General features: G+C 45.3%; 1 protein-coding gene across 1 annotated transcript in view; it reads left to right on the forward strand.

Annotated features, from left to right (window-relative positions):
* Window positions 1-6,417: 6,417 nt before the first annotated feature.
* The window catches only part of EFNB2 (ephrin B2), a 63,854-nt gene continuing 45,098 nt past the window's right edge, over window positions 6,418-25,173 (forward strand). The window contains exon 1 of the mRNA XM_082435047.1: window positions 6,418-7,191. Within this exon, the coding sequence (XP_082291173.1) occupies window positions 7,070-7,191 (122 nt within the window). The 5' untranslated portion in view covers window positions 6,418-7,069. The remainder of the gene's footprint in view (window positions 7,192-25,173) is intronic.

The raw sequence follows: 25,173 nt of genomic DNA on the forward strand, positions 1-25,173 counted from the left end.
AGGCCCTCAGCCCTGTGCCTCTGTTTTAGGGTGCAAGTAGTAGCACCGCAGACTGTACTTAATAAAGGCTAGAAGAATGACTCTAAAAGTTTATAGTGTCTAGCTTATTTTCGAAGTGGGCCATCAGAAAGAACTTAGCTTTGTACTTTTACAGAAGGCTAAGGTAGTCAAATCATCTTCAGTGTAGGGTACCTGCACGCTTTTTGGGGGGACAAACACATTTAAACTTACAAGCTTTTGTTTTGTTTTTGCATGTTATAGCTTATGGATGACTTTGATACGCTAAAATCTGCCTCATTTATCTTTACATATGTTTAAGTGAACTGGTATTAAAACATTTATTCAAGAAAAGGATATGGATATAAAAATGCTACCTGAGATGCATAGACATGTCATCAAAGTAGAGAAACTTTCCAATATTTTTGAGACAGTTTGATCAGTCTTTTAAATGTGAAAACATAAGTTCATGAGATGACTAAATGGTAGATTATTTTGTTTGTGCATGCTAAGAAAAATGCTGTTGCTTTAGTTTGAGTTCTTCCATAAGTCTAATTGTGGTAAGGAACAATAAAATAGGTTTAAATATCTTTAAAGATAGAATTTTAAATAGGCATGAACTCTAGTGAGAACTGACTTTTAGTAAACATGATACCTATTACTCTAAAACATTCACTTTATTTACCTGAAGAATTTAGGTGAGCTTTAATTATTTCATGATTCTTACACTTTTTTTTTAATGTAATCTTTTTTTTTTGGTGCAGATCCATTGTACCTAAGTTGTATATGCAAGTTTTTGGAAATGTTTATTTAAAAGTTGTTTTGGTATACAAGTGTTCTAAACATTGTATCTAAGAGAGTAACCTGGACTTAAAAATATTAGAAATCAGCTTATGCCTGCCTTTTCATTTTTAAAAAATTTCTTCCTGCCACATATGGTGTGAAATCACAGTAAGTTGCTTAGTAACGGGCTGCAGTATCTGCTTGCTGTTGGAGACTCACATCAGATAATGGAACTGTTCCTGTGTCAGGCTGCAGGAAAGAGGATGTCATGGTTAATAAAACGCACCCAATCCTTTCTGTGCTATGGCGATGTGTAGTCATTTGTTTTCTTTGTTTCCACTGCTTTTGTATACATATTATAAAAGTTCAAATTCTTTCCCAAACTATTAGCAGCTCAGATGTTCCCTAATTTATTAAGTATGCCTTTATTCACAATTTGTTTTTTAAAGTTGCTCTTAATGCATTATAGAATTAACTAATGATTTTATTTTTATTACAGTATTTAATATATGTAGTTATTGCCATTTATATTGTGGAGTTTGCAGAATTAAATCAATTGTATAAACTAAACCTTTAAATTAGCTATGTGTGAGGACTCTTTAATGCTTGCAAAGAGGGGAAGGGGTTTGTAGTTAAAAGATTTACTGCTCCAGTTTCTCTTACGAAGATGTAGCAAATTAGGCTCTCTGTGTCCTCAGTTAATTTCTGAGTTAGTTGTGCTAGTAACATGTCCATAGCTTTTCTGTATGGCCACCAGTACTTCAAGAATTTCCCCCAAAATAACAATAGTTTACAAAAAAAAAAATTGCAAAAGGAAGTTTGTACTTTTTAATTTTCTGAGGTAAAATAAGTATAGAATCCTGGCCAATTGAACTCTATATGTTGTTTCTAATGCCTCATTTTATATTCGGGTCCTTCTTAACTAAAATTTCTCCAAAGCTGTTAATAAAACCAGAGCTTCTGTTATCAGTTGTCCCAATTTTCTGCTCCTTTACCTCCAGAACCATCCATCTGTTTTGTATTGGCCATAAGAAATTCTGAAAACAGTATATCTTAATTTTTGAGACTTGCCAGTCCATCCAGGAGTCTTATAAACACTCAAATACCAGAGTGTTATTAATTAGCAGAAGGAAGGTAAAAAATCTAGGACGGGTGTTGAAGCCCAAGCAGGAGGCCCCACTCTTTCATTTGTTGAATTGCCACTAGTGGTGGTATTGATTCTTCACCACCACCTTTGTTATTTGTAATGTTTCTTGTTTACTCTTAACGTTTTGAGGGTGGGTTTGTTGTCTTTTTAACGTTCTGTTGTCCATAGTCAGGGAGTTGCTAGTGGTGCAGTAATTTGCTAATAACACTGCACTGTATGTTTTGTAGCAGATTTGCCATAATTGGTATTTAGACGACTAGATGGCATTGTCTGATCTATTATATATGGTGTATCTATAATTACTAGAGTGAGTGACTTGCAGCTAGGAAGCAATGGAAGGGGGATACAGAGGGCCCAATAGAAATTACAGTTGGTGTGTGTATGATGGAAATTCATGGGAAGTCATTTTAAAAGAAGATTGTTCCGTACTTGAGCCTCCAGTGGTTGACCAGAGGATGTTGGAACAGTCTTGTTTTTTACACATATTTGTTTATCTTTCCACGTCTGAAGCCAGTAAGTTTCAGAGTAAAAGAGTAAAATCAACGTTCAGTAGTTTTACTGTCACTCAGGCAAAGGTGTGTGTGTGTTCAGTAGTGTCAGTATCTTCTAAGATTGATAGAACTGTTGATCACTAAACCTGGTTTATTAGGGTTCGAATAAAATGGGCTTGTTCTTTGTATACATTTGCATGATGATTGTTGCCTTCCTCATTTTCCAGGCTTTCACCATCAATTAAATTTATGACAACATGAATTAACAAAGGAATATATAATTGCAATTGGTTCTGTTGAATAGCTTATTATAAGGTGGAATAAAGGAGCGAAAATGGTTTGATGGACCCATACATAATAGGAGATGGGTTGTCTCATGACTGCTGTAATACCCCTTCTATGCTAAGAGCAGAATTTAACTTTATTACAACATACAGTATGTCTATATCATATCAGTCCACAAAGTGGGAGTCACAGAAATGCTAAAGTTAATGAGTGATAAAACTGCACAGCTAGCTGTTACCTGCGTGTTTATCTCCACCGAACTACCTAGGCCAATTTAGAATGGTGACTAGAAATGGCTGGCCCTCTCTGCTTGTTGGTTTGCAAATAAGGAAATGAGGTCTTGAGCCAGGTACCCTACCTAGTTGGAGCCAAACCTGTATTCTTTCCACATAGGCTGCTTTTGCATTAATAATGTTATAAAAGCAATGATAATTTGAGCTAGAGATTTAAATTACTGTAGTGGAAAATAATGGTTATTTTGATTCCATAAAGAATAGATATGGTCTGTCAGGTATGAGTTATGAAACTTCCCAAAGGGAAAAATGATTCTTTTGACCAAGAGCCCCGTGTAATGACCAATACTTCTACCAAACTAATAAGTAGATACTAACATGCTACAATGTGTAATAATAGGAATTTTAGAAGCAGATAGATGGACAAATGTATGGCGGAGTTGATCTAAGAAAGAGTTTTATTTTACTCTTATTTTGAAAGGTCTTTCCGTGGAATAAACAGAGCAAAGTGTCATTTGTGGGAGAGTTCTAAAAACTTCAGTGACTTGTATGAGGTAAACTGCATGCAATTTAATAGTCTTCCAGCTATGTAGAAAGTTCATGGCTTGGACAAGATTTAATCAACATACATAAATCAAATGACAATAATTTTTCTGTAATGTTACATTTAGATAAGGCTTGTGTTATTTTTATAGGAGTTAAAGATGTCTTTCGAAGTACATCTTAGAATCAGTGGATTACTGTACAAGGAATATGTAAGAAACAACTATAAGTTCTAAACACCAAAGCTTGCGTATGGATTCAAAAGGGGCAGAAACCTGACTATTTAGTAAGGCACACTTACTTGGGCAAAATACATTGCCCTCTTATTTTTAAAACTGGAACTATCCAACTTTTGTATTTGCCACTTCATTCTACATTTATTCAAATTTATATCCATCAACTTTTATACTTGGCTATGTCTCTGAAATCCCCCCAATTTTTATTAATTAGGCTTTGAGAAATTTCTTCCTTAACTCTGAAAACAGTTGAAGTAGCTTTCTTTGCTGAAGTAAAATCTCATTTTTTGATGTCGGGTTAAATATGTGATGGTAGAATTACAGATTTTCAAAAATAACCACGTTTCTCCAAAAATTGTAAAACAAAAGTCCAAATACAAAGAGGTATTCAACTGATGTGACTGAGGATTTCAAGTTTCAACTTTGTCTTGTACACGCAGATGTTGATTTTTTTTCCCAGCATGATATACCTACAATAGATACAAGTGGCTTGAGGTGATGCTTTTAATTACTGAAATTACTCTCTAAAGAGCAGTGGAGTTGCTACTGCTGATACTTTTCACATAGTTTCTACAGCTAATTATATTTACTGAAAGTAAGTTAATACATATTCACACACTAAAGTTATGCAATAGGAATCTTTGTGTAGGGTTTTATTTTTTGTTCAGATACTTGGTTTTAAAAAAAGGAAGCAGTTTAAACATGTACATTTACATTTTTCCCAAGGTAAAGTGCTTTGGATTTGAGAGTATCAGATTTACTAAAAATGGGAGCCAGTGTTATTTTCAGACAATGCAAATTTCCTTTATTTCCTCTAGTTTACTTGGCGAGAGAGGATGTAGGTGCTAAGAGTTCACAACTTAAATTTCACAATATAGGTTTGCTAAATGTGAAACAGCTACTGAGATACACTCAGTTTTAGTTCTTTTAAAAGAGTATAGTAAACTAGCTTTATATTAAATTTCAAATGAATCCCTTAAACGTTGTAAGCTTATTAGAAAACGACTCTTTTGCCTTTGTGAAATAATACCGCCTGCGCCTTCCTGGTTTTTCAGTCCTCTGGGAATCTGACGATGACTTCGAATCGGTTTACTGTCTTCGAGCCTTTAAAGAAAAATGTTTCTTCAAAGTGGAGGCTTTCATTTAAAACTAGAAATTGCAGAAAATAAAGTTGTTTTCTTCTTTCACAGATCTACTTGGAATAATATGAATGTATTCGGTACCTCGCGTGCCTTAGTGTTTCCGGTCTTAACAAACTAGTCTTCACAAGTATGTATCGCTCCCAGTTGAAATGTACATTAACTTACGTTTAATGTTCAAAAAACGAATACTTAACTCACCATAAAGCCCTTCAAAAGGTATTACAAAGAAGAGTGAAAGGAAAACTAATAAGTATCTAAACGAGATGTTTTTACCATATATATTTTCTCTTTTAAATTTAACTTCGTGGATAATTTGCCTTAAAAACAAAAACTAGAATTTGTAGGAATACTGGCCGGTTCTTTGCTTTTAAAACATTAAAGAAACCCTGGCGTAGAAAGGAATTTTTTTCAAGTATGTTGCAGGTATACGGCATACTGTATCTTTTTTCAAACTGCGAACTGTTACATTTGTACTGTGCCTTATTTGTGCCGAGCTCTCCCTGCTGTTGGTCAGGTCATTTCTGCCGACTCTCCTTCGGACCCTCTGCGCGGTTAGCTGCGCGGGCTCTGGGTCCGGGTAGCCCGAGAGTCGTGCTCTCGCCCGCAGAGCGCGCAGGCCGGCCGCTAGTGGGCGCTGTGGGTCCGCGGAAGCGGCGGCGCGGTGGCGCTCGTCCCAGAGGCTCTTAGGCAGGCGCTTCGCCGGGAATCCAATGGAAGAATTCCTGCCGCCTCTCTGTTTCGGCGCTATTCGTCACGGTCACCCCTAAATTCCCGGTCACTCTGGGGAGGTATGAGCGCGGCCCGGAGGCTAATTAAGGAGAAGATCCCGCGGCGGGCGCGGGTGTGCCGCCGCGCTCTCGAGGGAGAGATGCTGCCTTCGCGGGAAGCGAGGCGCGGAGGGAGCGGGGCCCGGGCGGCCGCGCCCCGCGAGCCGGCTGCCCCGCCGGCGCCGCGTCTCCGGGAGTCGTTTTGCGTCTCCCGGCCCCACTGACTTAGGTCAGGCCCCAGCCGACGTTCGGTACCGAAACCAGGTGTGAAACGCATCACTGAGAGGCCTGGTGGGCGCGGCGAAGGGCTGCGCAAGCGGGGTGTGAGCCAGTCTACGCAGAGGGGGCTCTGCAGTGAAGGAGGAAGACCCACGGGAAGCCCACTGCCTTCCGCTCCGCAGGGAAAGTTTCGCCCTCGACGTTGTCCCTCTGCTGAAGTTTGGACACTGGCCGGGCAATGAGAGCGCGTGCTGGGCGCGGGGACAGGTGGCCCGGGCTGTCCCGCTGCCCACTCGCCCGCCCCTACCAGCTCGGGGGTCGCCGGGTGCACGCGCAGGCCCGTCTCCTTCGCGGGCTCCCCCGCGCGCCGCTCGCGCCGCCGCCCGGGACCGGGGGCGGGGCTCACCTGTCAGCCGGCGCCCCGCCTCGCGGCGCCCAATGTCGGGCGGGGGCGGCTGACGGACCGGCCGGCCGCCCAACCGGCTCGCGGCTGCCGAGCGGCGGGCCAATGGGCTGAGCGGTGCGGGGCGGGGCCCCGCGTTTATAGTACTCTGACAGCGCGCTGGCTGAGCTGACTCTCCTCGGCGGGGACGGCGGCGCTGGCTCGGGGGAGGAGACGCGCGCGGAGCCGGTCCCGGCGCCCTCCCCGCACACAAAGGCCCGCGCGCATCCGGCGCCCGCGGCGAGCACCGAGCCCCTCCTGCCTGCTCCGCGGGCTGGGAGCCGCGAGGACTGTGGAGGCTCCTGTGCGCCCGGAGACGCCCCTCGCCGCCCGCGCACCGCGCTCCGCTCTCCGGGACATGGAACCGCGCCGAAGCGGCGCCCGCGCGCTCGGGCCGCTGCCCGCCCCCCTGGATCTATAGTGCGAGGCGGCCCGCCGCCTCCGCCGAGCCGTCTCTTGGCCTTTGTGTCCCGGCCGAGCGCCCTCCCTGCCGCCCCGCGCCCGGCACCCTGGAGCCGCACGGGAGCCGGCTGTCCGAGCTGCGTCCGGCGCGGCGCCCCGGAGCCCCGAGCCCGCCGCGCCGCCGCGCCCCTCGCGTGCGCTCCCGCCCCGCGCTCTGAGGGCCCCGAGGGGAGCGCCACCGGCCTCGGCGCCCACTGGAGCTGCTCGGCGCGCCCCGGAGCTGCCTGCAGTCTCTCCCTTGTCTGCCCAGAGGATTGGGGCTCCCGGCCCGCACCTTGTTCCTCCGACGCCAGGAGTGCGCGGAGCTGGGAGCGGCTTGGCCATGGCCGTGAGGAGGGACTCCGTGTGGAAGTACTGCTGGGGAGTTTTGATGGTTTTATGCAGAACTGCGATTTCCAGATCGATAGTTTTAGAGCCCATCTATTGGAATTCCTCGAACTCCAAGTAAGTCGCGTCCACGACCCCCCTCGATCGCCGCCCCGGGGTCCTCCGCGTCGCGCTGTCCCGGCGGGAGGAAGGGTCGGGCCGCGGAGCCTCGGAGCCTGTTTCTGGACCCTCGATTCCTCGCGCCCCCGGGTCCCCCACCACATTTTACTTCGTGGAGACTCCGCTCGGCCTTCCAGCCGGAGCGCCGGCCCTAAGGGGCGCTCTCCTCGTTCTCCTTCCCCCTGGGAGCTCTCCGGCGCTAAAAAAAAAAAAAAAAAAAAAAGCCTCTGTTGACTCGGGTGTCGCGTCCGGGAAGGTGTCCGATGGCGAGGCCTGACCCTCACTTCCTCCAGAGGACGGGAAGCCGGGCCACCAACAGGCTGAGCGGCACGCAGGGGCTGGCGGGCTCCGGAGAGGCAGCGATGCTGCGCTCCCGAGGAGCGGCGGAGCGCGGGCCGGGGCAGTGGAGCGCACCGCGGAGAAGGGAGCCTGTGCTCCCTGGCACGCCCGGAGCTCGCGCGCCTCGGCGCCGCGCCGCCTGCCCGCGGGGTGCGCGGGGAGCTCGCCTGCTCGGGACAACTCGGGCGGCGGGCCCTTTCCTCCTCGCCCGGGAGACGGGCCTTAGGCGGCTCCCGGGGAACCCTCTGCAGGTCGGCCTCTCCCTTCGCTTCTGAACCGATGGCCCCGAATTCTGTGGCCCCGACAGCTAACTTGATTTTTTTAGGGACGCTTTCTGCAAAAGCTTAATTAAGGCCCTGCCCAGTCGACGCAGCTCCTGAAGCCTTCGCGCCTGGGGAGCCTGGGCGGGAATGGGATCCTTGGATCCGACTTGCTTTTATCAAACAGTGCGGCCGGGAGAAAGCCAGGCCTTGCGGAGATTTTCAGTCCGAGCAACCAGAGTTCATTTAGAATTTAGAAGAGGCGATCCATCCATAAATACATATGGCCGTGACTCGTAGTCATCTGTGCATTCAGGGTTGCATATTACCTCATTCTGGGGATACATTTGGAATCCTAGTCAAAAATATTTTACAGAATCATGGAATTTTAACCTTGGGAAACTTGGGGAAAGTATGAAGACATTGGCTGTTCATACTTTGTCAGAAGCAAAATCAATGACTTAATTTGAGCAAATCGGCCATGGATTTAGAAATAAAGGGATGGGGGATCGGTTTAAAGATAACATCGTAGTTAAATAATTATATCCACTCTTAAGAGTGGTCAGTTTCAAATTCACCAACATGTTAAGCAAGAATTCCCTATTAAAGGGCGAAAGACGTCACCGCTGTAAATGGGATGAAACAGAGATTCTTGCAGGATGCTGGTTGGCACTTCCCAACACTGCTTCTGTGTAGAAGTTACTTAATGCAGCCTCCTTCCTTGGAGCCTGATCTTGGATAGACTTCTTTTTTTTCCCTGGGTGTAAGATCATCGTAATTGCTGAGAAAGTCGCGGCAGTGACGGCTCTCCTCCACCACCGCAGCGTGAGGCGCCGGGTGGTGCGGGAAAGCGCGGGGCTGGGACCTGCGGCCCGGGAGCTGGGGGAGCCGGGCCGGGAGCCGGGGGAGCCGCCGGCTTCGCTTTCTGCCTCCAGGGGTCACTCTTTCCTGCGCGATGCTCGCCGCGCCGGCCGCGCCTCTGCCCCCCAGGCCTCCTGCTCTGCGCCGCTTGGCACTTTCGCTCGCCGAATGTCTTCGGGAGACGCTTTCTGGTTTGGGGTTTCCCTCCCCGCCCCCCAACAGGATTTAATTTTTACATTTCTATCTTGTTTAAAGAAATTCCCATTAATCCCTTAAGCGTTCGGCTCAGTAGACGTTATCTGGTTTGTAGGATCACAAATACCTACTTGGAGGAAAAAAAAAAAAAAAAAAAGGTAGAGCAGTCATTATTTCAGCCTAAGGTTTCGACACCAATGTCTTCTTTCCCTCGTGCGCTGGGGGAGGGGAGTACCTGATATTTACTCACTAGCCTCCTGTGAGGGTCGGGCTGTTTTTCTGAGCTGTGGCTACTGATTTAGACCCTCCTGGAGGCCTGCTTTTGGAGAAGCCTCCCTCCCCGCACAGACGACGTTGCTGTTGGCGTGATTGCTTCTGCCCTCAAGAGTAGAATTTCTTTTAAAATTCGCACGTAATGGCTGGCCTAGAGGAAGGGATAATTTGTCCCCTGGAAAAGGTCTGCTTAACAAAGTTATGCAGCTGAATGCTAGCTTGAGAGATCAGAAAGATTTCTTCCTGGAGGAATGATATGACAGAGCCTTTTCTAAGTTTGAGAATGAATTTTTTAAAAACCCAAAAAACCCGGTGCCAAGGAGTTGCCCTATTTGTTGGGGGAGTTTCATGTTTATTTCCAGGGAAAAGTTTCGGTCAGTAAATGGGATGTGGCAGGAAGGTAATCAAAGGCATTGAAGTTGCCCATCAGTTCCTCGGAACTATGGAACAATTCATTTGTAATGAAGCAGCCATCAGTAATTAGATTTGTTTCATTCCGAGGTCAGCTTTTTTAGCAGGTGGTGGAAAGAGGGGGCGAGCAGCAGCTGTTTGGATACAGGGTCCAGAAAATCCTTTGTAAATTCACCGTCTCCATAACTACTTTAATCACACTGTCTGCCTCTCCCACCCCCGAGAGTTTTTGCAGTAGTGGGAAGAAGTTCCAAGTACTGAAACGGTAATCACTGCACCCATAGGTTCTGGAAGGGTTGTGTCAGTTGTAGCCATTCAGGTTGTGTAGTTTGTTGGTTTTTTTTCCTGTTCTTCTGTTGTTGTTTTTTTTAACTCTGGAGAGAAAAGCAATGCCTGGCTTAGCATTTCAGTAGAACAATTTTTTTCCAGCACGATGTTTTTGCCAAAATAAAATGGTTGGCTCTTTTTTAAAAAAGTATTGGTATGGTATTCTAGAGTGAATTACACTGACTTTGTTGAAAATTTCAGCAGAGCATTCATTTCTTATGTCTAGAGGTGCTATTCCCTAGGCACCATATACTAGTTAACCAAGAGTTTTGCTTTTCCCAGGTCATTTTTTCCTACATAATGGTGAATTCCTGGTATTGATTGCCTTGATACAAAAGAATGGCTGGATAATATCCAGATAACCTATAATACGTGGGCTCCACCACAGTCAGGCTCTGAATAAATACGGACCTGTCAGAGATTGATAAAATAAACTACAATGGATAGTGCTGTTTAAACAGTCCATTCAGTACCATATATAAGCCAGCCTGCCTTCCATTGTGTCTGAAATTCTTATTTTTGTAGGTAAACAAATGCACATTCAGCACGGATTGAATAGCTCCTTGAACTGTGCTCCCCAGTTTGCGTTTGGGTTAATCTTGTCGGTTTTAATATAGAGAGAAAAAAAGCCCAAAGCACCAAGGGGTGGAATTGTTAGTGCTTTCACATTCACATTCCTCACATTTTGTCAGGATGATAAACTGTAGGTAATGAACTGTCGCTGTTCCGCGGGACGACTGAGCGGGGAGAGCACAAAGACAGGACTGCCGCGAGGTCGCACAACATGTTTGGGAGCCGTCTTTTCAGACGAGGACAGAATTTATTTGGGAATCGTGTGTCCAGGGACTGTACTTTGTAACCTCGGCAATTACAGCTTCGAGCCTCAGAAACGGGAGCTGGAGGTTAAGATGATTCTGTCAAGCACTTGCTTCTAAATCTTTCACAAAGCGCAGCTCTTGACACTTGTCCCAGGATGCAAAGAAATGCAAATGACTCCAGCATTCCGAAGTGTCCCTGACTCCCAGGCTGAAGCAGGGAGACAGGTAGCTTAGCTATCAAGCCCCAGACCAGCTGAGAACTGCCGATGGGCATGGTTTCTCCATACAGAGTCAGCTGGAGAGTAAACGGTATGTTTAGAATAATTACCGGTAAAACCTCTTATCTGGAAATTTACCGAGAGGAATCCTTTGGTCGGTGGGTCAGCGTGATAATTACCCGCAGAGGGGCATGGCTACCTGGCCTTGCACTGAAATGCTTCAGGTAGCGCCAGGGAGGTTGAGGGTGACACCCACCATCTGGCAACGGTTCCCAGCGAGGTCACCTAATGGGAAATGATTTGAGATCCCAGCATGACTGCAGTGACGCGTCACAGGAATAGGAGTGGCGGGGGAAGGAAATACAGACTGGAGACCCTCGTCAGAAAAGAAAAAAAAAAAAAATCTAAGAAGGACATTTCTAGAGCATTTCATGAAAACTTTATTCTTAAACTCTCCCACTGCAAATTAGACAAAAAGAAGGGCTCTTGTAAGGAAAATAATCATTGAAATGGTACTCGGGCCCACCCAATCTCCGCCTTCGCTGGCTGCTGACCTAAAGAGCCTGTTTTTCAGGTCATCTATCATATATCTACATAGATTTGCTTATGAGCTCGCCCTTTGTGTGGTGGAGTAGAGCCTTAAACAGGAGTGTTCAACTGTTTAAAATATTTTGGTTAAAATATGCAGAACCCATAGAACTAGAAGCTTCTAGTCGGGAATTAGTTCTTTCAGGGAAGAGCTCCCCTCCACCCCAGTTTTTTTTTTTTTTTTTTTTTTAGGGGAGGAATTAGAATGAGGCTGGGAGAAGGGTAGAAGAAAAGCAAAGAGGGAAGGGTAGGGTATGGGACAGGGTTCCGAGCAGCTTGGAAAAACTCCTGTGGCTTCATTGTCTCTCTAAAGCCAAAGAATACAAAGACATAAGCAATTCAGCCCTTCTCCCATGATGGAAAATGTAAACCGTGGACATGGCTCTCCTGTTTGACTTGTTTAATTCTCATTTTAAATTCAGTACTATACGAGCCGTGTGAACTCTGAAGATTTCTTTAGTAATCCATTTTGTAGTTCCGAATCAAAAACAAAGTGAAAGGGTCTGACACAATTTGCTTTTATTTTTAGGCAAATCAGCCCTGGTCATAGTTAATAAGGGGATTACAACGCAGACTGGGTCTTTACAGATGTAATGTAAATCAAGGGCAGAGTATAAAGAAACTGATCCCTTTTGATTGAAGTATGGTAAAAAGGCATAGAGAAACTAGCAGCGGTAATCTGATTGTATGGCAATAAAACCACCATTTTCTGTCTTTCAGATAAAAATAATGTGGTAAATCCATGCAGTTCATAAGATGTAAAGGCAGATAAAGGGTGAAGCCATGGCAACATATAGATTAGCTGGACGTGGGCAATGACATGTCTCTGAAAAGGGTGTAGAAAGGAAGGCCCTTGCTCCAGGCTGTTGGCTATTATGTGTGAGCCACACAGACTTGGAAACTCGGATTAGAAAGTATGAAAGCCCCACTTGTGGCCCGGGATGGTTGAAGCCGGGAAGAAAAGATGCTCAGTTCTTGCTCATTGGTGGCGGATAATATGGCAAAGGTAGATTCCATTGACTGCCTTTTCCAGAGATTGAGATTGGGGGCTGATTAAAACTTCAGATCACTGCAGTTAGTTCAGGCCTGCAAGGTTTTCCTTTTTTAGCTCCTGGCCTGACAGTGGCGGCCGTTCTGTAGGATTAGCTGCAGTTGGCGGTGCTTGCCTTCATCTCTTCGGGCTCCGGGCAGGGACCTGCTGGGAAGGAACAGAGCCCAGAGGAGCTAGGTAGGCCCAGAGGGATCCGAAAAGAAAACACAGAGCTTTTGATTTCAGCTATCTTTCAGCCCCGGAGAAGCCGAGGTAAACATTATACGTTGTCCCCCTCCCTCTGCCAGAGAGCTCTCCTTCTATGAGTTTTGTCTCTCCCACCCTGGAAAAAAACATATAATAAAACAAATAACAGGGGGAATTGAGTTTTCATTCAAATCGGTAGTAATCCAATATGCCCAAACCAACGGGCCCTATGGAGATGGTGTTTCACTCCTGTGAGTTGAGCTGAATGGGACAGGCCCCCTTCGTGTAAACGATAGGATTAGAAAAGTGTGAGTGCTGCCAGCTTGAAAGTTAAAAACAGCAGAAGCTCGCCAGGCTGTTGAATCTTATTGCCCTCTGTCCTGAACAACCTTGTAAATAAGCTGGGCTTTTGTTTTGGCCGTCCACACTTTCCATTTTAGTCGTTACCCAAAATCAGCCATTGAAGCTGTCATTGGGTTCCGGGCAGAGTGGCATTGCAGTTGCGTCAAGCCGGAAAGGAGATTTGTGCTTTATTGCCCCCTATTTGGGGCCTTAGAAAAGTCCCAGCATTTCTTTAGGAAAGTCTGAACCCTTAAGACGCTGACAATACTGAAAGCTTACAAACACCCCAAGTGTCTGTCTTGCTGGCGTGGATGGAGGGGATTCAGGGCTGGTCTCTGAACAGCAACATGTGAACTTTCTAGAGGAACACATTCTGTGTCTGAAGATCTTCACTAAATCCTAAATATTCTATTTCAGACCCATTTCGTGGATTTTGTTCCTAATTCTCAGAGAGCTGACTCAACTGTTTGGAGCTATGGATTTATTGCATTTGTTGCCTGTTTTTCTGGTCATTACTGTGTCGCTTTCACCATTTAAAAACATTTAAAACGTTGCACAGAGACCTGCCCTACCCAGTGCCAGCTACTTTACCTTCCTTTCTAATTTAATTCAGAAAACGTATCAAAAGATCCAGTGCATTTGTCCAGATTCATCAAAGAGAACGGACACTCCCTAATTTACAAGCTGGTCACATCCCAGCACCTTGCATTCTACATCTGACAATGATTGCTAATGGTCCATTCAGCCAAAGTATTTGCTTGTTAGCAGGGAACAGAGCATGATAAATGTCCAGCAAGCTTGCGGCCTCCTTCCGCCTTTCAGATGCAGACTGGTGCATATTTATGGTAGGCAAAGGACAAAAGGAGGGGCTGAATTGCCCTGGCCTCCAGCTTTCTATGAGGAACAGGGTTAAAGTGATTAAAGAAATGATATAGGAAAGTCCTGCCACTTGTTTACAAACCGGCGTCCAACACGTAGCTTTGCGTTCTACCTGCAAGAACCTATTGCAGGAGCATTAGGGATAAGGATGGTTGGATCCGGCGACCCAGTGAAAAGAGTAGGCGATAAATTATGAAATGTTTTCCATGCACACTGAACGCCAGGTGCACCAATTTCTGTGGCTCCTGCAGAGAATCAGCAGAGGCTCTTTATTTCCCTTTTCATGTATAGATATCAAATATGTAATTCTAGTCCAAAGCATTTTGTGGTTTTGGACACAGACGTGCTGGTTTCAAATGAAAAACCATAGTAGGAGAAAGCGCCATTGAAGGAAAACAAGTTGTTTCTGCTCTTAGTAATCCTACAAACAAAATATGAAGAAAAAATTGGCAGTAGTGAAGTGTTAATAGTTTGCTGTTTCCATTCTCGAGAGCATGGGTAGGTAAATGTTCTAACTGCTCAGTGGTGGGCAAGCATTCAGAAGGCTATGCGTGAACCGTGCTTTGAAAACTTCATTTTCTTCATGTTTTCTATATGAAACTCTTAAACAATCCAGTTCATTTTCTCAGTTCACGTTTGGTTGCATCCAATTTTAATTACGGTCCTTGGATCCTTCTACCAGTACTTGCTAGTTACGTCTCTCTTGCCTCTGAGGCATTACTCTGTGCTTTTCACATACTGATGACTCCCGTATCCCGCCAGAGTAGTGATGAGTGCTACCCACATACCCCTGTGCACATCAGAAGCTCTGACCTGCAGAGCCCGTGTCTGAAATGCCACCTTCCAGACTCACTCCAGCCTCTCGTGTTCCAGCTGAGGAACCCGAGGTCCAGCGTGACACCACCACCTACTGAAATGCTTCTGAATCTCGGTCCTTGCTTTTTCCCCCTGTGAAGGTGGCTCACTCTGGTCTGAAACATGTGTCCTGAATGAGAACTGTCTGATGAGTGAGTGGGGCTGAGCCAGTTACGTCCAAGTCCCACTCAGAATGCATCTACCTGCAGAAGAAGTTAGAAAATGCCAGTTTTCACTTAGCTTACCAGAACTATATTTGGGGTACATTTCAGATAAAAACAGGCTCTCCTAAGCCCTGCATCCCCCTTTGTCTATGGGAAAATGGATCTTCATGAGAATGGACTGTCCTTAAAGTTCATGATTTCCCTGAAATGACTGCTCTCTCTTTATGGTGTAGATCAAACATAACTTCTTTAAATCTTTTCTCTGTAATCCCACGGCACTTTAGTTAAATACCGAGGGCATTGGAGGAACATGGTACATGGGGCTGTCATGATTCATATGCAGGTCTTAATCCCCTTCACCACCCTGCCTATCCCTAAGAGGCAGGCTCCAGAAGGCTTTCATGTCATCGGTCTCTGCCGGCGAGCACTGGCATCCAATGAGTATTACTCGGAAGAGCAGACACAGCCCAGATGTCTGTTTCTGGCCGCTCCCATTAACAAATCACCTGCTACTGGAGATCTACCTCCAGCCCCGCGGCTCTAGAACTTTAGGGCATCAGAATCACTTGTTAAAACAGGCTTGCCGCCCGCCCCCAGAGATCCAGATTCCTGAGGTCTGGGTGGGACTTGAAATTCACGTTTCTAACAGGCTCTCAGCTGATGCTGCTCTGAGACCACACCTTGAGAACTGTTGCCCTGGATCACATTTTCTTGGGTAACAACTTTTTTTGGGTAACAACTCAAAGATTAGATCATCATCCTCTTAAAGGCTGTTGTGGATTCCTGAAGAAATCCGTGGCCCTTGCCTCCCTACTCTTGGCTTCCGTTCTTGCTTGGTTGATTGTTGACGGTAGATAACTCGTTGATTTGTTGGACAAGCATTTATGAACTGTGACCTCTGTTACACTAAGCTCTGAGAATACAGTGAAGAGCGATCTCTACCCTCAAGAGACTTAAATCCTAAGGGAGTAGGGGGACTCCCTGGTGCAGGAAACAAGTTCTGTGCCGTGGTGCGTGGCAAGTGTGGCCGTGAGAACAGAGGAAGGTGGGGAACAGAGTTCCTCCTGGGGGAGGGGAAACTGAGGCAGGAGAGACAGCGGTCCAGGGAGAGCTCCGAAACAAAAACCACAGTAAGCAAGTCAAAGAAACACGTTTCAGGTAAGGGAGGCGAGTATCTACACTGTACTTCTGTAATCATCTACATTGTTTCCTACGTCTGAGCAGAGCTCAAAGACAGATTCCCACAGATGAACAAATAGACCCTGTGGGAGAGCTACGCCAGCTATTTCAGCCGCCTTATCCTCATGAGAATTAGCAGTACCTTTTGGTTTTCAGAAGGTCTGTGCTGATAATGGAAAAGGTCAGGCAGTTCAATTGAGCAAAGCGAGCCAGGCCAGTGCTATTTTAGTTTAGTGAAGAGGACGTGCCTTGGAATCTGAATCTGGCTGTATGAGCCTACTCCCAGGTTTGTCATTTTTTTAGCTGTGTAACTTTGGGAGCAGAATCCTCCGTGTCTCTCACTTGTCCCGTCTCTAAAATGGGGACAGTAATCTAACAGGACTGAAGAAAAGCAATAAAACTGTGGTCAGGATTTAAAGACCTTAGCTCTGGACTTAGCACAACGAACCAATAAATGTCACCTCTTGCTGTTGAAAGTTAATTGAGCATCTACTGTGTGCCTGTCTCTGGTTCACTTTGCCTTCTACATACAAATGCAGAATAACTAAAATGCTAGTAAAGGTTATGCCGTGGCGCCTGCGCCTTTTCAAGCCCCCGATGTTATATGGAACCTTGTTTAGCTGCCAGACTTCACTCATTCTTGCAGACCTCTCTGCTACAAGAGGCACCTTTTAATTTCCCTTCTGCTGCCAAATTAGATGCTCTCTCCTCTGCTTCCTACGCTGATGCTTTGTTGTAACATTTGTAACCCTGAATTCATTCAGCTTCTCCACCGTGGACGGGGGAGGGCCTGGGCTGCATCCCCTTTATGTGCAGGGTACAGTAAGGGCTTGGGTTGTTCAATGAATACACGAAGGCAACCCATAGGGATGACCAGTGTAGCCTTTCTGCATTAATGTCACATGCTGTTTCTTATTAAGAAACCTCCTTACCTGGTGGACACGGTTTGTTTCATTTAACAGCGGTGGTATAGAGCACATACTAGGGACCAGAGGCTGTTCCAACTGCTGCACAAATACTGACTCATTAAACCTTCATAATAACCATCTGAGGGAGATACTTTCATGATCCCCAATGGGGAAACCAAGGCAGAGACTGGTTCATTATCTTGCCCAAAGTCATATAGCTAATAAGTGGGTACTGTCTGTATTTGAACCTGAGTATGCTGTTTCCGGGATCCTTCCTCATAATTCTCCAGCTCTCTTTCTTATGCTGTGGCATGGAGTGATTAGAAATCACATAATTAAATGAAGCCTGTGTTTGCTCAAAGCAGTACATACGAGGTGGATTAAAAGAAGGTTTTGCGTATAATTCTCCCCTTGTCCACCTTGATTTATAATGTTTCCTATGATGGGCATGCGATTCTAAATGGATCCTTTGAATCTTTGATAACGAGGTTCTATCCGGTGGAAACTAGATAGTTATGAAAGTCTATCATATTAATGCATTTATTGCATGTTATTCCTTTGACCCTTAACATTTTCCTTTTAAAAATGGAAACATCTGATTGTTTCTTTGCTGGGAGAAGACAGGGTCAGGTTTCGGAGGAGAGTTCCATGAGGTTCGATGCCACGCGTGTGTCAAGCTAAGGAGATAGTATGACATCTTTTTTAGAGTCCAGTCACAATTAAATGCCATTTTATTTTGGATTTGGGGATCTGTGCCAGCTTCCAGCTTGTCAGAGCTGAGAAGACTCAAATCAAGTCCAGGCCTATTTCTACAGCAAACTGGGCTTCTGGCTCCCTGCCTGGGGATTCATTCAGTGTAGCCCATCTGGCTTTTGATGTTCTGCGAGTTTGGAGCAGTTTGTTTCAGGAAGCAGGGCGGGGAGGATAGGTGGGCCTGGGGTGCTCTTGACTCCTGAGCAGCCGCTGGTTGCATCCCCCCAGGGCTTAGGGTCTGCTCACCTGCAGCCCTCAGGGGTCTCACACCACCAGGTCCTCCTTCCTTTGAGAGCTGAGGGCCTCGGGCATCCTCTTACCTCCTCAGGTCCAGTTCCCCTCCCTGAGTTCAGTAGCAGCCTGAATAACTCAGGGTGTTTAACGTTGTGTTTGTTTTTTGGTCAGGCTCATTCCAGGCTGCTTGTGGCGATGGAGCAGGAAATGTATTGTCCCCGAAGTTACAGTGGCGCACCATTCACATCTTTTTTCCTGCTTTATGCAGTTTGGGGACGATCTGTGTAGGAGTCAGTCTCCCAGTCCGGGTTTTCCTCCTTTTTGACGTTCACAGCGCAGACCTGACTTGCGGAGCTGCTTTCTTTCTTCTGTCTCCTGCCCCTGCTCTCTGGGCTGTGGCAGAGCCAGGAGAGGTCCAGGGGAAGGGCTGCTGTCACCCGCCCACAGCAGACCCGTCCCTGACCCTCTCTGGAGCCAGGAAGAAGGAAGCGTCCAGAAGGCGGCCGGGTAGCTCGCTGTGAAGGGCTAGTGCACAGCCGTATAAATTGTGTTGGTAGATTATGCTTGCCTGGCAAGGGGGGATCTCCGCTTATACCAAGAGAGAACTAGAGTCTCGTCTCTTTTTTAAACCTTACTTATGAAAGTGCTCCTTCTATGATTCCACAAACACCCGTTTGACGCAAGGCACTGGGGTGGGGTTCCCGGGGTCCAGCGGGGAACAGGACAGGCTCAGTCCTGGGGTCACACTCCAACCTGGAGAGCGGACATCACATCCCCTTGGTACTTGTACTTTCTTTCAGGACTGTTTTCCCCACCAAAAGGAGAGGTGTCATTCACCCATAAAACATGGGTGAATGGTCTGTCTAAATAGGCAAGATTCTTTGACGTTAAAAAAAAAAAAGTGTTGATGGAAATGAAAAGGATGAGTAGGGTTGATGGAAAAGATGTTCATGAGCGCTCGATTGTAATACCATGCGAAGATCTTAAGTCCATTTCTTCAGGTTCTTAAAACGCCAGTCCGTTTCTTTCTGTATGATGTCCACATGCTTTTCCTCCCTGCAGGGCTCCCACTAAGGTGGATGAGTACAGGGATGTCCACACTTAGGTGTAAAACAGCCGAGAACCAGCTCTTTCTATAGGAAAGCCAGTTTTCTTTCTGGGGCCTCACCTATGAATAATGAGAGTTCCACCTTCCTTTGTAGACTCCTGCTAAGAGCATGGTTTGGAACAAGACAGTACAGGTGCAAACAAATTACACTTGGGAAAGAAGCTTGCACCGTCTCTTGCCCCCGAGGGTTATGAAATCCCCGTTTGGATGATGGGGATGTGTGGTCAGGCCAGCATGACAAAGGTTGGCCTCCGGGATTCACTCCCCAGCCACTTTCCCACTGCACATCTCGGCATCCCAGCCCTTCTTTTCCAGCCCCCCCGACTTTTGCCTCAGCTAGCTACGACATTCATGGCATGATTTTTTTTTTTTTGCAAAGTTTTGAGGGAGGAGATGTTTGGATCACTTTCATAAATAAAGACCTCGATTTTTTGTTTTGTTTTGTTTTGAGGTAGGTGCTTGATTTTTGTTTTTAATTCCATGCCGGAGATTAACTAGTCTCTGTGAACCTGGGAAAAGAAAAGGGTGATCTCTGCCCATCACATGCTTCAAGTCTGACTTACCAATGAAGATATCTATTCCAGCGTCAGCTCGTCACAGGCGATCCTTCTGTGAATTGGAGGGTTGTGTTACGGTGGAAATTATGGTACGGATAAAAAAATTAAATAGCATACTTGTGTTATTTTCCTGAACGAAAATTTAAACGGTGAGCATCTTATTTATCTTTGAGCATTGGAAAATGAAATTTACTTTAGCCACCAGTGTTTTGAGCATTATATCGCAAATAACAAACAGGATTAACATCACAAGGAGTCAGCTTCCATTCCATTGTGCAGCATTGTAGGCTGTGAAATTTGATATTATTTTGATTTGTATGGTAATTGTAGAATGACAGAGGGAAATGGATTAAGTTGAAATAGAAGGATACACCTCAGGGCACACAGACTGCCCAGTGCAGGTGGAGGTCATTGGGCCAAGAATGGGGCCCCTGAGCGCTGTCCCTGCAGATCAGAATTTTATAAATAAAACTCTGCTTCATGCTGCAGTTTACGGTTCTTTCAAGTGTCTGCACAGATGAAGAGGCCACCTCCCCGGGCAGAGTTGCAAAACCGGATCAGGGACCTAGAGGCTCACAACACCTGTGAACTTCAGTGCGTCTCATCTTTCCTTGCCTTGAAAAGATGCTGCTTGTCGGTGTGAAGTTTGAAATGCACCCTGCCCCCCACTCTCAGCTCTCAGATTTGGAACCCTGTAATGGTCTAAATTGTAGAGCCTGCTTTTAGGCACCTCTTCTTTTCCTTGAATACATCAGTTTCATGTTGCAGATGATATTTGTTTTTAGAAAAGTGTGAAAGAAGGGGCACCTGTGAAAACAAGACAATCGTCCCAGCACCCATACAGCAGAAAATGCCAATTAAAGCCTCCAATTACTACCTTATTTCTTGGAGCTTTAAAGCCACTGAGAAGATAGTGGTGCATTTACTTGAAGTTTTAAGGTAATTACTTGTTCCTCCAAGCGTGGTGTCTGGTAACCTAATTCTGTATCCGCCTGACACCCGTATAGCGACACCCCACTATCTCTCTGGTTTCAGAATAAGTTTGGGCAGAAACTTGTTCTGATATGAAAGTGCAAAAGGGGGCAGTAAAGTGCTATCCACAAAAACAGAAAAATTGTTTCCCCCAGTATTTCTTATGGCCGATATTACCTGAGTCTTTCTTGGGCCCCAGTTTTATTCATTTATGACAAACTCCTCTGTTTGGGGCATTTGGAGTTGATCTTATTAAGCCATAGCAGCAATCTAACATTAAACAGAAGTAAGGCAAGCCCAAGTATCCTGCCTGTTTATGAAATATGCCATCAGATTCACATACTTGTGAACGTAAGTCATTTTTTTTTCTGGGGGATTTATGTTCCCAAGTGTACAGAGCATTTCTGAAAGGAATCTCGGGCTTCTGTGTTAATGCTGTGTTAGCTCCACACAGAGCTGGAAGGCCCCAAGTGCATGGGGAGGTTATGGGGTCAAGGGTTTGGGCTCATCCCTAGCGGCGAGCGTCTTTTGTCAGGAAGGAACTGGGAAGATGAGCCTCAGTGACAGCAAAGCAGCAGTGGCTTGTCCTTCAGAATCTCAGACGAGCCAGTTTACAAACTGACTGCTCTTCCTCCGCAGCCTTTGACATTTAATTAAAACTAAAAGCGTTTTCTGGGAAAAGTGCATGTTTTCCAAAGTGTGGTAAACTCAAAGCGTACTTAATACAGAACTCTGGCTTGAGAATAAACCTATTCTTTGGTATAATTTGGGGTGTGCCAACTGCTAGGGTAATAAACTTGTTCCTAAAGCTGGGCTTCAGGGTCCCTGAAATGTTAGCCAACTCCCAGATCTGTGCAGTTGAATGATGAAGCATAAACTGTACCCCATATTTTTCATCTATTTGAATAAACTAGTTGTGTGTTAACTACAGCTTTTGTAGACTCAAGAATTGATTTGTTAAATAGACCACAATTCAGAGAAGAATAATTTTATTTAGTTGCATTCTCAGAAAATACATCACAAAACAGTTTAAAAAGTCTACCGGCCTTGAATATTCTGTTTTAAACCAGAGTGATGAAAGATCGCTCAAGAACACGATGGTTTGTTCTTTGAAACTGTACATTGAAACGTAATGTTCCAATCTGATCGCAAAAGCATTTGATGTTTATTGCAGAAAATTATGAAAAATACAGAAAACTAAAAATTACCCCAAGTCTACCATCCAGTAGCCCAAAGCAGCCGCAGATAAAGGCTCCGTGTCTGACCAAATCTGTGTCTGTATCGCCAGCAAAATGAGCAGAACAACACACCACCTACTGTGTATGTGTGTATATTTTCGACTGAACTTAGCCGTTTACTTAAAATAATCATGTACTCTAATGATGGAGTTTTGAAACAAAAGGAGAAATCCGTTCTCCATGGAAAAGCAAAGTCTGTTCACTCAGACACTGAATCTTCTTTGGCTTAGCAGTTTGCTCCAGAGGGAGAAGAGCAGCATCTGTAGGTCTCTTTCCCCCCAGTTTGCACATTGGCAGGATTTGCACTGGTCCTGTTACGTGAGTAAGACGGTCCTCTTTCTCATGCGGATGATACCTGCCATAAGTACGCAGAAATATTAGATATTTAAATAGATATTACAGTTGTACGTGTACAAGAGTGCACAGAAATGGCTCTGGATCTGAGCTGACACTCTTTAAATGAGAAGCACTGAGACCATGTCTGTCTGGAGGGGGTTTACGTGACCCAGTTATTTGTCTGGACACAGAAAGTGGTCATTCCTGTCTACATCCTTTCATTCTGATCTCTTTTATTCTGTGCCAGTTTGATATTTTTGCATTTGGCTACAATATATTGATTTGCCCTTGTTTATATGGTAGTTTGGCATATCCTTCAATTATATATCTCCACGTAGTATTTCCCTCAGGAGAACAAGGACTTCTTACTTCAAATCTCCTTTCACAGACTTTCAGCATCAAGGGACCATAGTGATTTGGCTGTTCTTCTAGGTTCACCTACATATTTTTGGCAACCTTGAAGAAAAGTGTAAGAAGTCGTTGCACAAAATGACTGTGTGCATATGTTATGATCAGGTGCAGATGCAGGAGCGGGAAGGGGAAAAAAGAGAAGCAAGGAAAATGGGGCATCCATGGGGGGTTGGGGAGAGCAGCTGTGGCTCCACTGCCCAGCGGGCCCCGAGCATCTCAGCTCCCGGCTCCCGTGGATCTTGCTGTTCCACCGGGCCAGGTTCAGAAGTCAATCAAGCAACCATTGCCCCCATCTGATTTACCCTGTGACACCTGGGGATGCGATGCTGGTCGACAGAAGGGTCCAGACTTGAGATCAAAACATGTGATGTTCTGATCAGTCAAAGACAATTGTGTGTCGTGACCCCTGAACTCTTTAAGTGGCAGGTTTTGGCTTTAAATGCATATTATGCTAGTTTTTGAAACAAGCATGTGTTCCTAGAGTGGGTTAAAACATTAAAGAATATTGTGTCGCCAGGGAACTCTAGTCAATATCCTGTGATAAACCAAAATGGAAAAGAATCTGAAAAAGAATGTATATGTATGTATAACTGGATCACTTTGCTGTACAGCAGAAATGAACACATGGTGAATCAACTCCAACAAAATAGATTTTAAAAAAAGAATGTTGTGTCACATATGGCTGTATTATTTTAGAAGTTCCTACAAAGATGAATATAAAGTTGAAATGTCTAATTGAGATTATTAGAGATCTAATTTAGATTATTAAAGATTAAAGTCTAATGTGTGTTATTAGATTGATTCCCTGTGGAAGTATTAGAATCTAGTTTGGTGAATAACTTTTAAAAACTTGGATTCAGGTTGATAGGTAATCAGAAGGTAAAAACAGATTCTAATATCAAATCATTTCATTTCAGGGACTTCCCTGGCGGTCCAGTGGTTAGGACTCTGAGCTTCCACTGCAGGGGGCGCAGGTTCGATCCCTGGTCGGGGAACTAAGATCCTGCCTGCCATGTGGTACGGCCAAAAAAAAAAAACAAAAAACAAAAAAAAACCAATCACTTCATTTTGGGCAGGGAAACTTTGGAAACCCTACTCAGAGTTTCCATTTTATTCCATGTTATACTGTCTCTGGATTTAGTTCAGAGTCATCACGTCTTATTGTCTTGCTTGGGAATGATTCACTGGGAAAAACCACAGGAGTTGCCTATTTCTGCTCAGCACACCCCACTGCTGTGGCATCCCAGGGAAGCCCTCCAGTGAGAGACACGAGACACAAAACCACAGCACCAATGCCCAGGAAGCAGTCCTGACCCCAGACTCTCTTGATGGGGAGGAAGATGCAGCTTCCGCGTCCCAGGAGCACAGCAGGGTGACTTGCTCAGACTTTGAGTACGTGGCCCAGAAAGGGATCTGGCCTCCTGTGTCCGCTCTCCTGTATAAGACAAGAGGCACTGTGAGTCTCCTTTGTTTTTTGTTTTGAATTAAAAACCAGCAGATAGGGCTTCCCTGGTGGTGCAGTGGTTGAGAGTCTGCCTGCCAATGCAGGGGACACGGGTTCGAGCCCTGGTCTGGGAAGATCCCACATGCCGCGGAGCAACTGGGCCCATGAGCCACAGCTACTGAGCCTGCGCGTCTGGAGCCTGTGCTCCGCAACAAGGGAGGCCGCGATAATGAGAGGCCCGCGCACTGCGATGAAGAGTGGCCCCCACTTGCCGCAACTAGAGAAAACCCTCGCAGAGAAACGAAGACCCAACACAGCCAAAAATAAATAAATAAAAATTTTAAAAAAAACAAAAAAAAACCCCAGCAGATATTATTAAAGAAGACTTCTGACCACTTTTTTTTTTTTGGATGTGGTTTAACAGAAACAACCTCACCTCTGTGGTATGGGTTACAAACATGGGCATTTTCCTCTAGGTGTCTTTGGCCACAAAAATGGACATTATCTCATCATACAAAAAGAAATCTGCATTGCATATTCACTAGGCAGAGTCAGTGTAGTAATTGAAAATTAGCAAGTTGTCACCACCCTAATTATTCTTTAAAAAAAAAAAAAAGAAAGAAAAACATTTCCAAAGTCAATAATAAGACAAGTCTTATTGACTATTACCAAATATTCAGGGCATAGATGTGCTATGTGGTCTGACTTGTTAAAGCCTCTGAGCAATCTTGAGGTAACAAAATCCAAATATAAGTGACCTGGCTTCAGAAATAGAACTCTTTGGTTACTGGCTGGATCTTAACCTATAGGATGCATTGCTTTCCATTCGAAAATGGTATTATTAAAAAATTCACCCCGTTTCCTTTCCACGTACATTCTGCAGTTCTCATGAATCGTCTGGATCCATCTGTAATATTACATTTAAAACACAAGTTCCACGTGTGGTAAGTGTCTTCCTCACCCTTTGGTCCTTGGCTTCCCAGGACATGGCAGGGGCAGCAGATGGCCGCCCTTGTGATGGACGAGAAGATAG

This window comes from Balaenoptera physalus (genome assembly GCF_965194825.1).
Source record: "Balaenoptera physalus genome assembly, chromosome: 18".
In the NCBI taxonomy this organism is placed as follows: domain Eukaryota; kingdom Metazoa; phylum Chordata; class Mammalia; order Artiodactyla; family Balaenopteridae; genus Balaenoptera; species Balaenoptera physalus.